This window comes from Drosophila serrata, unplaced genomic scaffold (assembly GCF_035046125.1).
Source record: "Drosophila serrata isolate PLE 108 unplaced genomic scaffold, ASM3504612v1 contig_272, whole genome shotgun sequence".
NCBI classification, from domain to species: Eukaryota; Metazoa; Arthropoda; class Insecta; order Diptera; family Drosophilidae; genus Drosophila; species Drosophila serrata.
This window is the reverse complement of record NW_028257170.1, coordinates 3,950,891-3,968,070: the sequence shown is the minus strand read 5'-3', so window position 1 is coordinate 3,968,070 and position 17,180 is coordinate 3,950,891. Positions and strand designations below refer to the sequence as shown.

The 17,180-nt window shown below is 40.2% G+C and overlaps 2 protein-coding genes across 4 annotated transcripts in view; one reads left to right on the top strand and one right to left on the bottom strand.

Annotated features, from left to right (window-relative positions):
* The window catches only part of dysc (whirlin protein dyschronic), a 38,197-nt gene that overhangs the window by 8,944 nt on the left and 12,073 nt on the right, over positions 1-17,180 (bottom strand). Inside the window, exons 2-12 of one of the 2 annotated variants that reach the window (XM_086834348.1) lie at positions 15,083-15,914; positions 14,873-15,011; positions 13,285-13,415; positions 10,701-11,011; positions 10,317-10,637; positions 10,076-10,247; positions 9,907-10,017; positions 9,805-9,834; positions 8,400-8,494; positions 7,572-7,881; positions 6,676-6,747 (exon numbers count right to left, since the gene is read on the bottom strand). In XM_086834348.1, coding sequence (XP_086690474.1) covers positions 6,676-6,747; positions 7,572-7,881; positions 8,400-8,494; positions 9,805-9,834; positions 9,907-10,017; positions 10,076-10,247; positions 10,317-10,637; positions 10,701-11,011; positions 13,285-13,415; positions 14,873-15,011; positions 15,083-15,901 — 2,511 coding nt within the window. In that variant the 5' untranslated portion in view covers positions 15,902-15,914. Of the gene's footprint in view, positions 1-6,675; positions 6,748-6,769; positions 6,945-7,571; positions 7,882-8,399; positions 8,495-9,804; positions 9,835-9,906; positions 10,018-10,075; positions 10,248-10,316; positions 10,638-10,700; positions 11,012-13,284; positions 13,416-14,872; positions 15,012-15,082; positions 15,915-17,180 lie in introns of those variants that run through there. The other variant, XM_086834347.1, reaches the window with a different exon arrangement.
* Positions 1,850-6,325, top strand: LOC110190898 (uncharacterized). Of its 2 annotated transcripts, none has more exons than XM_020961557.2 (2): positions 1,850-1,988; positions 5,889-6,325. In XM_020961557.2, the coding sequence occupies exon 2, from the start codon at positions 5,918-5,920 to the stop codon at positions 6,170-6,172; it is 255 nt and encodes an 84-aa protein (XP_020817216.1). In that variant the 5' UTR covers positions 1,850-1,988; positions 5,889-5,917; the 3' UTR covers positions 6,173-6,325. The 2 variants fall into 2 exon arrangements, with proteins under 2 accessions (XP_020817216.1, XP_086690476.1); XM_086834350.1 differs by lacking the exon at positions 1,850-1,988 and adding an exon at positions 2,415-2,490.

The window sequence follows — 17,180 nt, the reverse complement described above, 5'->3', positions numbered from 1 at the left end:
AGCAACACCATACTAATGAGCATCATCTCTTTTCAATGCCAAACACAAAACGCCTTTCTGGCCATCAACTCCCGCCTTATTCGATCGTCGGGAAAAAACACAACAAATTTTCTGTTTACGTCATGCCCGAGCAAAACAAAAAACCAAAGTGGGAGAGAGAAATAAAAAAAACTAAATGCAAGAAGAAAAAAACCATCACCGCACAGCTGCAGTCGCCGTTTGTCAGCTGCAGCTTACCACCGCAGTATCTCACAGATACATTTTATTTATTTGTCACTCCAGTTTGACCATTGCGTAAATCCAGCACTTACTGACTTGCAACACATGTATATAGCATAAAATATAGTATATATTTTGCACCCCGTAAATCTCAACGATATAATTGCAGTATAATTTTTAGTCATAAATATTGACAATCTTTGTTTATCAAATCGCTCCCCATTGTTTCTGCTGTGTCGCTGTGGGTAATTTTTTACATTACTAGGCCATAAAAAGTAACTAGGGGAAACAGCGTTCGTTCAGTGGCAAAAAAAGAAAAGAAAAAAACGTCAAAGAAAGCAAAACCCAAAGTAACAAACAAGAAAAGGTCCAATATGATGTGTGTGTTTTTAGTTAGAGTCAACTATTAAATGCTCTTTAGCTGACTACAGATAATAATATATAATATAATAAAATAATATAGTATATAATATAATAATAATATAATATAATCTAATGATATATGGATAATGTAAGAGTTTGTGAACTTGTAGGTAATATTTTCTGTTTTCTAGATCATTTCGAGTGCTTTCGCTTGCTAATCAAATTAAGGCATTATAAAATATATAAGAAATACTTAAATCAAACTGGAATTAAAGTCAAAATACCTTAAGAAGTATTTGTAGCCAAATGTAAATGAAAATGTTTTGCTGTGTGACTTAAGTTTACAGATAAGCCTTAGTCTAAATCTGAGCCTTAACTTTTTATTTAAACTTCAGAATATGTTTAGTTCGAGAATAGTCAAAGATCTTAGACCTTATATAAGCATAAATATTAAGAAAATATGTTCCAGTCTAAGTTATATATTTTTTATGTTTATGTTTTAAGTTTTCTAAAGCTCATATTATAAATACACTTCCCACAACACTTTCATAACCTTCCAGGGTATTATTATTTTAGTCAGAAGCATAAAACACAGTGAAGGAGTCATTTCCGACCCTATAAATCATATATATTCTTGATCAGCATCAACAGTCTAGTCGATTTAGCTATGTTTGATAAAAATAATTTTAATTTTAATTTTAAAAAAATATCGTTAAAATTTCCATCAATTGTCAAAATTGTTTACTTTCTCCAATTTTAAATTAAGCATGCAGATTTAATACCCTTGTAAAACTAACACAGAAATGCTTTCCAATTGGAAATTAAAGCATTTTAACCGATCTAGGATGGATTTTTTCTACAAGGGTATAGAAGTTTCGGTTCCCTGAATTAAGCTTTGTTTTCTTATCAAGAAAATAAATAAATAACTTCATTTTTGAGTACCTGAAAATGTCTTTTATTTTCTATATAGAGACATGTTGATCTTAGATCTTTTTCAAAGTTCTGGGTCGTCTCTCTCTCGAGGGTTTGCCCCAAAAGAATCCCCACTTCTTGAAGTTCGATGTTGATGGTAATCCAAGGTTTCTGTCTTTTGTTTCCTCGCTGGCAAACTCTTTGCCTTCTGCCCACAACTCTGGCCAACAAAGAGTAGCTCCAGCTAGCTGCTGCTGCTTGGCTTTTGCGGCTGGTTGGCTTTTGGCCAAAGCAGCGGCGGCAGCAACCAAAGCGGCAACATGAGCAACTACAATTGTGGATTGGACTCGGGCTCAGAGCTCAGCAGCTGCCTTCAGTGAAGTCTGCAGTTTCAGTCGCGCGTCGTCGCTTCAACCGTGAGGTTCAGATACGTAAATAGCAGTTAGCTGAAGTCGGAGGAGTACTGTAAGGCCAAAAACAAGCATCAGGCAAAAGTGCGTATTACCAGGGCCCAAATTGGCCGAGAAACAAGTTGCTGCTGCTGCCAGTTGTGGAGTTGACAAATCTCGCGTTTCGTTACATTTCGCGCTCTGTTTGCTGGCAAATCGTTGCATAAATACAAAATAATAATAAAGCCAGCAGAAGTTTTTGGTACTGGTACTTGTACTCTTCTCTTGTCTGTTGGTTATATCATCGCGCTCTGGTTTTTTTTTTTATTTTGAGGGGTCGCTCGGTCTTTGGCAACAGAAAAATCACAAATTGCGGCAGACAACTTTATTGCCTCGCTTTTTGCATTCAATTAACTTCTATTTCTCACCTTTTTTTGGTCGAGCTAATTTCCTTTGTTTTCTGTGTTTGTTATTTGTTTCTCTTCACACCTATATATATATATATATTTTTAATTACCAAAACTGGAGTTGGGCAGCGGTTTCAGTTGATTTGTTGTTTGCTGTCTCTTCCCTCGTTTGCACTTCAGCTGCTGACGGATTCTAAGTGGTAAGACTGCGAAATAACCGTAGTTGCTAAACATTTCGACCCACAAAAAAAAGGAGAGAGAGGCAGGGAAAGCCAAAACGCGAAAGGTTCGAAAGAAATGGTCATAAAACAAGAGAACAAGCGAAATGGCTTTTAATGGCTTTTCGGACAGGCCTTTACGAATGTCTCCCTTTCTGTGGAGCCCAAGGGCTAACCGAAATGTAATTGGTATTGGAAATGGCATAAATAAGAATCCAGTAACGCATGGCTTGGACCGATAATTCATACAAATTGCTCCCAATTTACCAATCTACCAATCTCTCTTTAGGGCCAACTCTTTTGACCCACTTCTCATCAACGACGATCGCGAGATTTGATAAATTATTCTCGGTCAGCCAGCTGTCAGATCTGCTTTATGGGTCAATGAGCTTAGCCTCCTCAGAATGGGGTTTCTGTTTTTCTTTTCTTTACATAGAATTGTGGACAAAATTATTCATGGCCTCTCCAGCCACAACAATAGTGTGAATTAAGTGCTTTACCTTTTGTTTAACTTTTGGAAAAAGTTTAAACAAAACCAAAAAAAAAATGAATAAGGTTTGGCCAGAGAAATTTCGACAGAACCAAAAGGAGCAAGTTTAGCTCCCGGAAAAACCGGGAGACACAACAACTTTCACACCAGACAGAGATAGAAAATGAGAAAGAGAAAGAGAATTTTCCAAACAATAATGAAAACTTTCAGTCAATTTAATCCATTTAACTGTATTTTGTGCGTAAGGCACACATCATTTTCCAACGATTTTTCACTCAAATTGTTCAATCACTTATGTTATCTCCTTCGGTTAAGCTGCTCAAGGGGGCAACCATTTCAAAATCAATCAAATTTATGACTTTGCAAACTTTTCGCAGCCAAGTTTTTGATGTCGACGCTCTGCTGTTGATGATGATGTTTTTTTATTATTATTATTTTTGTTGTTGTTGTTGATTTTTTTATCTGTTAGCAGCAGCTTTAGTCGTAGCTGAATTTTTGTAACTCGAATCGAATCGAAAAGCTGACAATCATCATTCAAAGCACATGCCATTGACCTCGTTGCGTAGTCCGCGGAGTCTGGGGGCTCTTTGAGGGGGCTTTTAGCGGGGAAATCGGGGGCACCTCTTTGTCATTAGATACTCATGCGTGTGGGAGGGGATCGAAGGGGACAGAGTTCATGATTGGTTCACCGCATCGATAGGGTTACACAAAACGTATTTTAATCCCAAAAGCTTGGATATTATTAATGCCTTTTCAAGGCCAAATGGATTGGTGTTTGGTAATTTCAATCGAATTGGGATTTGTCAACTGAAATGATGGGGTTTAAAAATAGCTCAAGGTGTGCAATTTAACACTTTTAAAATTAAACTTAATTTGAGTGACTTAAAATAAATCAATTAAGCTTTGGCTATACGTTGAAATTAAATCAATTATGTCTCAGAAAGTGTAATAAAAAGGTTCTTAAAACTCTTAGTAAATTTTAGGAGGGGAATCTATAAATTGATTGATTGAATAAAGGCAAATCATTGGTAATCATTGGTACTTCTAAGCAGATCTTATACATCTTCTTGATATAAATGCTAGTTTTTTTGCTACACATAACACCCTGTAGAGAGAAGGTACCCCCTGTAGGGCGACCCCCTGTAGTCTTTGCCAAAAAAGGTAACGTAATTAACTAAACCTATAACCCCCTCTTAGACCCAGTCGGTTATAATTAATAATGTCTAAAGATGACAAGCTGTCCGGATTGCTAACATGGCCTAATGGATTGAATGTGAAAAGAGTTCGTCATAACGGTTAATCAGCATTCAAGAATTAGCACCTGAACGGCGCACACTCCCTCCTCTCGCCTTAATTAAGGTTCTCATTATGATGATGGAGAAGTGTTTTTCTATTGACAGACATATGTCTTCTTCAAATCTCCCCTCAGTCAAGTCTTCCAACTGGGCTCCATCTCATAATTATATATATTTTACACCCATTGAATTCGCTAGACCGGATTTTGGGGTTCTCTCAAATGGTTTATTTACATTACAAACAACTTGTTCTCCGGCCAACTCCAATTTACTTTCCATTTAAGTCTTGCTCTTGACAAAGTTTTGTACCTTATTTAGTACATTTCTCTAATGACCCACTTTGAGTTTTTGGTCTTGTCTCTATGGCTCTCTCGATTTCTATCCCCCCGCTCACCGAGTCTTGGTAGTTTCAAGAGAGAAAAGTGAGTGTCCCCGTAAGCCAGACAAGCGACATACAGCAAAAAAAAGAAAAAAAAAAGTTGTTTGTCAGTTTTGGTTGAAATCAAACTGGTTACTCAGCTGCCGGCGCGGTTTGAGTCCGTTCGACCATCGTTCATGGTACATGCACAGTTTAAAATAATTTTAGGTTTTAAGCCTCATTTGTAGTTCTTAAAGTGTTAAGTTGGTAGGAGATTAGCCATAATGAATAAATAAGTTTTAAAGTCTTTAAACAGGAGTTTATTTTCTTTGGGTATGCTCAAAGGCAAAGGCTTAACTTGTACTTTTAATTCAAAGATCTATCTTTAAACACTAAGAAAACTTAACTTTCGACAAGACTTTAATTTAATTGAATTTCCAAATCAATTTCGAATTTATTTTCTTCTGTGCTGTGCTTGGTACATCGGTCAAGTCAACTCAAGTCAAGTCAAGCCGGCCCAAATGGTGTCAGCTGTGTAAACAGGGCTAAGCAGCGGATCGCCAGACGTTTAGCTTCTCGAATCATTTTCCCCCCTTAATACCCACAGTTGGCCCCAGAAGTCCAAATCAATTTCGTGCGAACTAAATGAAAATCCTGCCCTGAACTTGACTGCTGCTGCTGCTTTTGCCTGCATGTGATGCGGTTGAACGCCTTTTGCGGAAATTATTGCAATTTTCTTGTCTTCTAGCCAAGCAAGACACACACACACAGACTTTGGGGGTTTTGGCGGTGAATTTACTTTCACTTTTGCTGCACTTACTCAACAAGTTGTGGAGCAGAGTGCAAAGAAGTTTTTGCTCATCAAAAAATAAAGAATAAAGTGCAGTAAATCAAACAAGAACTTAAGTGAAGTTTGGTTGCTCTTGTGTGAAAAAAGAGCTTTTCTTTTTAAATTATAATTTACAAAGCTGTCAGCTTGATTAAATTATAACTAAATCAACTCTAAGGTTATTAAGTTTTATGGAGTTTTTTCCTCTTTAAAATACTTTAACCATTTCTCAGTGGGTGTGAAAGGGTACACACCCAACCATCCCCCTTTGTTTACCCTTTCTATTTACTTTGCCTGACTTTTTCACAACCAAGTGCAATGGCAAACTCGCGCACAAAAGTCCACTCCACACTGATTGCAACTTGGCCAAAGAACAACAAATCATTTAAACAAATCAAACATCAACAGGAGGCGTCTGACGACCGGCAACCGGCAGCATGGAGACCTATTTGACGGAGATCAAACAATTGCGCATACCACGCCCGAAATTTGAGCCCAACAGTTGCCACCAGCAGCACCAACATGCGGTGGCAGCCACTGTGGCGACCGTGTCCTCGTCCACGGCCACGCCCACCCAGACGCCACCGCCCCTGCACCATCGACAGTGGCGCCACTTTGTGCGTCCATTTACGCCGCCCCGTGACTACCACCTGCCCATGGTGGCCGAGGGCTCGCTGCACGACAAGATGTGAGGCGACTATAGATACATATATACCATACTCGATACCTTAAACCCACATAAGATAGTGCTTAAGTCTAGTGTTAGCTTAGTTTGTCGTACTAATATACATTTATATATAGATACAGTTACAGTTACAGATACAAAGAATAAACAATAGACAAAACTGAGTGGAGTTTTCAATGGAAATGTTAGTTAATAAGGTATATATATGAATAATAAGGCATATTATAAAAAATGTGCTGATTATGGTATTTTATGGAATGAATGAAATGAGCAAATGATTATTATTCTTTGTGTATTCATTCATAAATGTTAACAAAAGCTACAGGGGATAATGTAATATAGAAATAATGATTAATGCTGATACTGAAATGGATTATCTGTACATAATTTATCCCTATATATCATTAAGAATTTTATGCAATAAGATAGAACCTTTCTAGCATGTTAAATTCCTCTGTTCTTCCCTATAACTATATATCTTTCATGATCAGTTCGTGATCACTTACTCACCGTATCTTGTTCGTATTCCGGTAAAAGGGTTTCGCTGCCCCGGCGAGTTCTGTGCTCATCACAGCCGTATTCCTAAGCCGGGATGAAAGAATTTACAAAACATATATATTGTACAGAACCAACCGGTTGGCAACCAATTGAGTTTTTTTTTGGTGCTGCTCTTAATGCGACTTAACGGTATTACAACACTCAATGCCAATTGGACAACATTTATCAAAAAAAGGAAGTACAACATAACCGGAAACAGAGACGAGACGAGAAAACGTAAACTGAAACCACAGAGAGCAAAAAAAATAAATGCAAACATATAAACAACACACGACTAATGACGGCACACAGACACAAAACGAAAGACAAAAATACAGAAAAGTAGTTCGAGATACAGATACATAGATAGAGATAAAGAGAGAGAGAGAGAGAGGCTAAGACACTAAAGATACAAAATGAAATTAAAAAAAAGATACCACAGACAGACAGAGATACGAGTATCTCAAATCGTGGGGGAAATACATCCGAATGTCAATTTTTTTTGCTACCTTTCTTATAATTTTGAAACGATTAAGAAAAGTCCATATATTAGTTATATCTTTTTCAATAATTGTGTTATATAATATATAGACTTTCCCGAATTTAGAGAAATTGATAAGGAATTTAGAGCTTTATAAAACTTATTTAAGAAAGTAAATTAAAAGTTAAGAAAGGCCACTGAAACCCCAAGGAAAATTTGAAAAAATGTTGCTAAGTACACCCTCTACATTAATTCCAGAAGATTCTTTTAGAAAAAGGCCTCAAAATAGTGAAAATATCTATATAGAATAGTTTCAGGAAAAGTTTCATAGGTAGAGTAAGTTTATCAGCTTTTCTACACTCTTTGTCCGACTCGCTTCGGTCCTGACCTGTTGCACATTGTCTTTGGCCTGCTTGAACCTCAATTGACTTGGTCCCGACAGATGACGGTGATGATGACGCCCAGCTATAGATACTGATCCCGATCCAGCGCCGCCCAGATGACGCAATGAGGCATGATGCTGTCGCTGATGCGGCGGCTGCTGTTGTTGTTGGGGTGGCGATAATGATGATGAGGACTGGTTGCTGCCTGCCTGATAATGGGATGCTGATGCCGCAGCCGAGGCAGATGATGCTGGATGTGCTCGATGCAGTATGGGTCCCGCCGACATGGGCCGATGGGGCAACTGGAGTGCGGGTCTATCGTACACACACACATTATGTTATAGAGGGGTAAATTGCACTTCATTCAGAACCAAAATCGAACTTGGAAAACTAGAACTAAAGTTTAAGAAAACTATTTGTGAAATGTAAACTTTTTCGTTTGAAAATTTAAAGAAAACTTTGATTTATCGAATAAATTGTTTGTTAAAAATACCGATAAATATCGATTCAAGAAATCCGAATATTTTAAACTTAGATATAATCGTTTTTCAATACGATCCTATAATTCAATTGTTTAAAGATGTTTAAATAGCAAAATCAGTTAAGATTTTTAATCCCGATTCATAAGACAAGCTATAAAGTAATTAGTTTTTTGACATAATCAAAAATAGTATTCTACAAAATAATAATATATGTAAGTCCGATTTTGGTTCTGACTGCATTTTACGGCAATAGGATAGTAGACTAAGGATATGGATATGGCACAGGGTGAGGATATGGTTATGGTTTGGGATATAGACACTGATATGGATGAGGATATGGATTCTTGGTACCGCTTGTGAATATCCGTTACGGTCATGCCCAGGCCCGAGTCCGACGAGGGACTCCTTCCGGTTGCGGCTAATATTTCCAAATCGTCGGATGTTACCTGTTGGGGAACGGAACGGAACGGAATGGTACGCAATGGAACGATACGAAAACGAAACGATCGATTTGGTTTTGCAAACGATTTTGAGAGCGAGTGAGAGACAGTGAGAGTGAGAGTGAGAGGGGGCTACTGATCTAGGCTTTCGTAGATCACTACTCAGCACAGAGACAGCGAGAGGGAGAAAGAGACAGAAAGAGAGGCGAGAGCGAGACAGAGATAGTGGCTGGAGAGCGTAACAGATTTAGAGTGTTTTGGGGTTCTTTTTTTTTGTGCATTCGATTGATATATATATATTAGATATATGCATATATCGGTGCTAATTCTGGGTGAATGTTTTTAGTTTCTTGATTATCCTTCTTTTTCGTAAGTGCACTTTTCGGTGTATGATTACATAGGTTCGATTCGATATGATACAGTAATTTTGCTTATATCTAAAACTAGAGCTAAAGATAACTAAACTGATCTAAGATAACTTTGATTTGAATATATCCTGCATATGGTTTATTTACAAAGACAGTTGATAAGTCTTTAAGGGTCAACTGTACCAACTTCCCAGAGTTAGTTCCGATTTTGTTTCGTTTTTCAGCTTAATTTACAATGTCCACAAATACCTTTATTTACCTTGTTCTTACTGCTAAAAATTGGTGTTAAACTACAATGTAACTAAAGCTGTAAATGTGTTTTGTGTTTTGTTGATTTCGTAAAAATTGACATTCGATTTTTGGTTTGTTGTTTCTGTTTCGAGTTGTTTTGCAATTTGAGTTGCCAAGGTCCGAATCGAAAGTAAGCGAGTTTCCGAAAGCTTTCTCAACAGAGAAATAGGAAAATAACATGCAATTTTATTGGGAAATGAAAGAAGCTCTTAACTGGTTTCAAGTTGGGTGGCTAAAGAAAAACATCAAGTGCGTTGACTCGTTCATCAATTAAACTACAAGTTTTGTTTTGATTTTCTTTTCTTAGTTTCTTTTTATGTCGAGTGTTATTTTCTTGTATTTTGACTACAGTTGAAACAGATAAATTAAAGTAAAAGTTACAAACATACAGTGACAACAACAACAATTAACAACGACAACAGCGAGAAGAGAAAGAGATATACTAAACAATAAACACTTTTATAGGCGAGTAAGTAGTTCTTTATATAGACATTATAGGATTAGTAGAGACAGTAGAGATAGACCGCAGATATAACATATAGTAGATAGTATTTGGCTGAACATGCTCAGTGTGTGAGAACTAGAGAAGTGTCTTGTCTCTCTTAACTAAGTGTATATTGTGTCTGTGTCGTAGAATAAATCTTCTAAAAAGCTTACCGGCAAATCACGTGCGGGGTCTCCCTTACGCTGCAAAACATAATACAGATTTACATGGTTAAGGATACTAAGAAAAGGGATTTTAGTCCTTGCTCCGCTTACCCTGTGCCTGTCCACGCTATAAGGATCGCGTTCCCTGCGATAGACAAGCTCGTCATATCGCGTGCGATCCTCAGGGAACACCAGTTCCCTAATCTCCGTCACTAGCGTGTGCTGGAATCGGAAAATACTTTTAGTTTTTAAACTTAAATATACCTAGGTAGGGATATACCTTCTCGTACGTATCTAACATCTCTAATAAGACGGCAACAAAGGCATCTATGGTCATTGCTTTCGCACTATATTCAGCGATATAGTAGGAAAGGCTTGCAAAGTGATGACGGGGCAGCAAAGATCGCGCCTTCTCCTCCACCATGGTGGCAATCTGACCTTTTCGGCGTGCCCTAATGGGGTTTTAATTGGGTTTACACGATGATCCAAGGATTAAGTGATCAAAGAGTTATTGAACCCACCTTGTACCCGTTGGACTGTAGGCATCCCAGGGCTCCATTTCGATGGAGGTACAGGAGTGTGGCACTTTGCCCACATCACGTATCACCAGCGACATGCGCTTGTGGTACTTCAGCTGACCCACTGCCTCGTCATGGGTGACATCGAGGAAGGACTGCCCATTGACCTCCAGTATCTCGTCGCCAATCATCAGTCCAGCCCGGTCAGCCACGCTGTCCTTGTCCACGCCCGTGACGAAGATACCCAGCCCGTACTCCACGCCCCCACGTATCATCAGGCCCAGAGACTGACCCGGCTCGATCAGCAGCTCCACTCGCCGTATCCTGATTGGGAAGAGTTTAAAGTTAGTTCCTGGTTTGGCTTTAATCTCCCTCATTGATACTCACCGATCCCTTCGCTCGCTGCGCCTGCCACCGTACTCCATGGGCGGTGAGGCGGGTCTACCATGACGATCCATCCAGGAGCAGGTCTGGCGGAAGGGCAAACCCGCTCCGGAGGCTGCGGCCGCCGCTGCTGCTGCTGCTGCCGCTGCCGCTGCTGCTTGATTCTGGGGATGGAGCGGGGGTGCCATGGAGGCGTACATCGGGTCACGGGAGGGCGGACCAAAGCCGTGGAGCGGGGCGGCCGAATTGAGCGTGGGCGGGGCGCGGACCGTCATACTGATTTGACGTGACGATTTCAATATCTGCACACATCTCTGCGTTAAGAAAAAATGTGGCAATAGAAGAGACACAAAGAGAGGACAGATGCGAGCAAAACGGAACGAACATAGAGAGAAATATAGAGAAAGAGAGAAAGAGGGGGGGGGGGGGGGGGAGGAAAGGAGCAAAAAGTACCAGAATAAAAAAAGAAGGAAAGGAAAATGAAAGTGAACCAAAAGTGAAATGATATTTGGTAGTAATTGTACCGTGTACGGCAAGTGGTTGCGAAATTGTTTCCCCCAAAAATTATTAATTAACTTTAATTGTGGGCGTGTCCGTTCGTCCTTTTTTTTTGGGTTGTGCGGTTTGTGCGTTTGCTGTCAGTGTTTTTGTGTATTCCGTGTCCTGTGTCGGCCACATTTTGCTGTCATTATTTTAATTGTTTCTGACCAAAAAACTAATGTGAGAATTGTGCGCAAAATTGTTTGGATCCAAGGACTCAGGGGGAGGGGGAACTGAGGCAGGTGTGCGGGTGCTGCGTGCAAATTGGTCTGCGAATTCCCCCAGGTGTTGTGTCCTCCCCCCACTCCCCACCTGGAGCCTTAATTTTTCGGTTTGTGGTTGGGTTTTAAAGCCCAAAATGCACATTTTCCCGTCGATTAGAGTGCTGAGTGCTGTGTGGAGTAAGCCATTGTGGTTTCAGCTAGAAAGTCCTTTTGCATTTAAGGTCCTGCAGGTGTCAAGTCAACTTAAACTTAAACTTAAACTTAAACTTAAACTAAAATTAATTGAAATAATTCAACAGAAATAGCAAATAACCAACAAAAACAATGCGGATACAAAATGCGACTAGTCTATTGCCAATTTTTTCTCAGTGTATATTTGTATTAGTGTATTATTGAATTCATTTTCATGTTTGTTTCGTATTTGGTTTTTGTTAATATTCATACATAACAGTATCAAAGTGCATAAAGATTCATATACTTCGTATAGGAAACAACTACAAAAAAATCGCTCAGAGCAGGCGGCAATCGATAGGGGGGAATATACATAGATATATCTATATATATTTGCATTTCAGTTTATATTCTATAGCTGTGTATGTTCCCAAACAAGTTCTGTCCAAAATGGTTAAAGTTTAAATTGGCAGAAAGCGTGAGAAATGGCACACCATGTGCCAGGCAGGCTCCAGTACCATCCCAAAGCCTCGTCTTTTGCCAAGTAATATGCATGGCTAGGAATTATATTGACTATCATAACGTGTCACATAAAATATTCCACAATAAATTGACTTTCGTTGTTAGAGGCAGCTGCCACTAGAGGGGAGAGGGAGGAGGGAGGGGGGGCATAGGAAAAATCCTTTTCTTTCGGTTACTCTGTCAAGTGTCGGCCATAAAAGGCAATGTGGCCTACTGAATGCCTTCGTACAACAATATACATATATATATAAGTATATATATAAAACATATCGGCTTGTGCGCATATACATATGCTTGATGGATAGAACCCCATTATGGGCAACTATTAAGGACCAGCGATTGACAAACTGAAGCTGCCGATACACCCAAGACAGGCCGTCTAGAAAATCACATTAAAAATCAATAAAGTGTACAATAAAATTAGATATTTTCTCTTTTTTTTTTGATGGAAGTAAAAGAAATTTGACATGTCAGGGTTGAGGGAAAGATGGGAGAAAACCCCAAGGGAAAAGGTCTCAGATGTGGAGAATTCGATAAGGGTTTCCCAGAGGATTTTCCAGTCTTATAAGTTTTGAATTTATTTATGGTTAATTATGGGAATTTATTATAATTATTTTGAATCGATAAGGGTATTGTTTTATGGGTTTGTTTTGCTCAGAATTTTATCAGATAATTTCCTATGAGTTTGTTTTTTAATGTCTATGTTTTTGCAAGGTCTGAAATGAATATATTTTAGGATTGCTCTGGCATTTCTTAAAAGGCTTATAATATATTTCTCCTACAATTTACTATAGAAAATCCCCACAAAAGTCTATTCCTTTCTTTGATGAAATATAATATCCTAAAATAAACAAAATAAAGGATATTATTCCAGCTAAATGCCTAACAGCCAATCAACCGAAAAAGGGACGATTAAAAGTGTCAATCAATATTAATTTGCAATATAAATATCTTTGAAAACACAACACACAACACACACACAGAGTGATGCCACCCGAAATCGCTGCATGCTCTGATCGATTTTCTTTTCTAAATATAGATTACTTTAGCTACTACAAAGTATTTAATAAAGATTCATATAAAAAGAGATATATTTAAATGCAAGAAAAAGTTGCAAAAGAGATGCTCACCTTCAGCGCCTCCTCGTGATTGATTGAAGTGAATGGGGTGCCATTCACCTCTAGGATTGTATCACCGGGTCGCAATCCGGCACGCTCGGCCACCGAATTTTCCTCTATGCGTGAGATGTAGACGCCTAAGCCTGCAAAAGGGAGGGAAATCAATTAGCAGCCAACTCACACATTCAATTTTTAATAAAAAAGAGACTCTCCTCTACCCCCTAGAAGCCATTTTCCTGGGCCTCCCCTTTTTTTTTTCGATGTTTTTTCATTAAGTCCTCAGCCAAGAGGCAGAGGATGGAGTGCGGCAGCCATTTTATGTTTAATTTATAAAGCACGTGAGTGTGTGTGTTGTGTGTGTGTGTGCACAATGGCGTTGAAGAACACAAGGAGCACAAGGAGTGGTAAAGAGGGAAAAGGATGTAGAGAAGCCTGCATATGGGGGCAACTTAAATAGATTTTTATCGATTTTAAAGCCGTCCGCATATTGCAAACTAAAAATAAATTCTACGGCAGGAAATGGGAATGAAGAAAAGGTAACACACACAGACAGACAGGGAGAGGGGTCAGAGGTAAGGGAAGGAAGAGCTGGTTAGCCAAAAAGGTAGTCAGGTGCAAAATGCACTTGGAAATGTCAAAGCTGCTGGCGGTTTGTCACACACACACGCCAATACACGTGGCTACACACGGTTGAACTACGGACGGATGGACACATGGCTCAGTTGGGGGGGGGGGGGAGCGGGGGAAAGAAAGCCACGGAAAAAGGGGTTCGGAAGGGAACCAGGCACCTGGACAATAAAATGAAATTGAAAACTAAATTGCACGTAAGAGCCTCCCGGTGAAACCAAGAAGAGCCATCAGCCAAAACCGACTGGGCGTGACATGGGATCAGGAGGCGAGGCCCCACGAAAGATTAAATGGGGGGTAGAGGGGAGGAGAGCAGGGGTAAGGTGTAACGCGGTGATGTCCTGGAATGCTCAGGTATTTTTTTTCAGCTGCCAAATAGGGTGGAGCTACATCTTGGTTACTAATGTCGTTTCTTCTATATTATTATTCCCCTATGTTTGTAGATTAAGTGGGAAATAACATTTCTTTTGCTACAAAATATGTAGTTAAGGTTATAGTGTTTGTAAACTGTCTTTTTTATTTAGTTTGAGGTTTAATCTAGAGATTAGTTTGCTTTTATAAGTCCCTAATATTTAGTTAACTATTTAGATATATAAAAAGGAGACAGATTGAATGATTAAAGCAAATAACTTACATAGAAATGTGTCTCAGCTTCACTCTCTTAGTCGGATCTTTACTGAAAACTATAGCTCTTTGTTCCCAAGAATATTTCTTTACCATTTTATAGGTAAATCCTACCCAAGATCATTATACCAAAACCTTTCTAAAGCTTCAAAGTTGCTTTAACAAGCTATAATTATTTTAAATATATCTAAATGTTAGTTAATTTTAGTATAAATGATATTGCATGCTTATCATTGCTTTCTTGATTTCAAATATAATTTTCCAGCACCTAATTGGATTTATTTCTTATCTCCTTTCCCTGGCAACTTTATGTCATTCCCTGAGACACCTGTCTTAGTCCTTTACTTACCTGAGTCTTTGCCTCCTTTGACGCAAATGCCGAAACCATGATCGATTTGCTGGTCGCGTGACATGGACACGGTTCGCGTCGTAAGTTCGTGGATATTCGGGACACTGCGATCCCTTTCCCGCTCCCGATCACGATAGATCTTAAATCACAAAATAACAAATAAACATCTTATTAAGATCTGAAAGGATATCTAACTGGAGCAACCCTCACCTGGTGGGTGGTGGAGGGCGGACTGCTGGCCGGGCTCCTTCTGCCGGTACGATCCCGATCCCGCGTTCCGCCATTGCTGAAGTGATAGCTACTCGTAGGAACTGATGACGACTGCGTGGCCCCGAACATCCGCAGCACCTGCTCCGGCGAGATGGGTCGCTTCTTATTCCCATTGCTGCTCGCATGCTGCTGGCGACCACTGGCCGCCGTCGAGGTGGGCAATGTGCCCGCCGTTCCGGCAGCCATGTGGCTGGCGGGTGAGGAGCTAAGATAGGCACTGCCGCGTCCTGGCAGAGAGCCACCCTTGGTGGGCACACCCGCCGAATTGAAGTAGTAGTGCGGCGAATGGGGTCGCTCGATGATCGTGTATGAGGTGCCCGGTGGCGAGTAATATAATCCGCTTCTACCGCCGGCTCCGCGCAGCGAGCTGGTGCTATTGCCAACACGGGAACCCCCCGCCGCTGCTGCTGCTGCTGCTGCTGCTGCCGCCGCTGCTGAGGATCCCATGTAGGGTCCGCTGCCCGGCGGCGGACTAATCATGCCGAATGCCAAGCCAATGTCCTCCGCCTCGAAGCTGCTCGGCACCGTACGGTGGTGCGAAATAAGGCCACCCGATCCGCCCGTGGGCACGCTCGAGGATGACTGTGTGGCTCCCAATGTGGGACCAAGGCCCAAGCCGGCAACATTCGAATGGTATCCGTAGGGTCGAGCACTCCAGCGCGAGGGTCCAAGATCACAGAGTTCGGCATAGTCGTTGCCAGCTGCGCTCATTGTCAGGGGGTCGCCGTCGTATGGAATGCCACTGCCCCCAAGGCGCATTACACTGCTGGAGCTGGAAATGGTTCAAGATTCTTACTATATAGGTTTAATATATATAAAAGAGGTGCAGGTTTTAATGGCTAACAGTTCGAAAGCCACTTATGGCTTGCAGAGATGCCATTGGCCTTATTCATATTCCTCAATGGTCTACGATCTACCCCAATACCTCTCTGGTAACAGGACCAACCCATCCGGAATTGGGTTAAAACACCCGCTCAGCCCGCAATCCCTTGGAACAACTTTTTGTTTGCATACGCAGCCCGCTAAGCCGCAGCTCAGACTGAGCGCCGCATTCGGTGCAAACAATGGCTTAATCTCCAGAGTCATATGGTGTGCTCCCTTCCTCTATCCCCATGAATCTAGGGAAAATATACTCACACACACACCGCACAATCAATGGGAACTTATGCCCCGTGCTTCATTATTTATGTGCCAACTTTGGTTGGCAAAACAAAAACAGGTTAACACAAAGGCAGAAGCTCCCACCATGTGCCTCATCCTCATTGCCATTCTCCTGGGGGTAGTTCCCTGGGCTCCAACGCGGGGGCTGCTCTCATAAATAGTTGAAAATTGCCGTGCTCACACATTGGCACTCACTTAGCCGTGGCCCTGGCACGCCGCGCTCTGTGGCACATGAGAGCCATTCAACGCCACTGGCCAGAAAGTATTCGCAATTTTCCCTATTTTCCATCTTTTTCCCCCCTCCCCTATTTCCTGGATAAAACCCCAAAATGAAGCTAAACACATATGCATTTATCGATCAATTGATGTGCGATGTGCTAATCAATGACACTGCATGCACAGAATATATATACCACGGGACAATAAATCGCACACATGTAGCTTTAACCCCATTATCAGAGACAGGAAATGAATATAGCCAACATGCAGCATATGTATGTGGCACAATGTAACGTGCAGGTCACGTTTATCAGTCATCAAAAGATATATTGTTCTTTTAAACAAGTTTTTTTGGGTGTGTATATCAAATGGTGGTTTGCTTTAATAACATAGGAAGTGGTATTAAATAGTAAATAAGTACATAAGTAGACTTTAATGTCGTTATTTTGTTTACAGAAAGTTTACGAAATAAAATTAATCATTTTTAAGATATAAGATAATTAGATTATCTGACTAAAGATCTAGGAAAATTACTCACTACTCCAAAAAGTTCAAATTAAACTTAAAAAGGAAGAAAATATAAATCGATATTTAGAGATATGTTTGTAAGCTAATTTTTTGGGACTAATTAAAATTTTAAATATCCATATATAAGCCA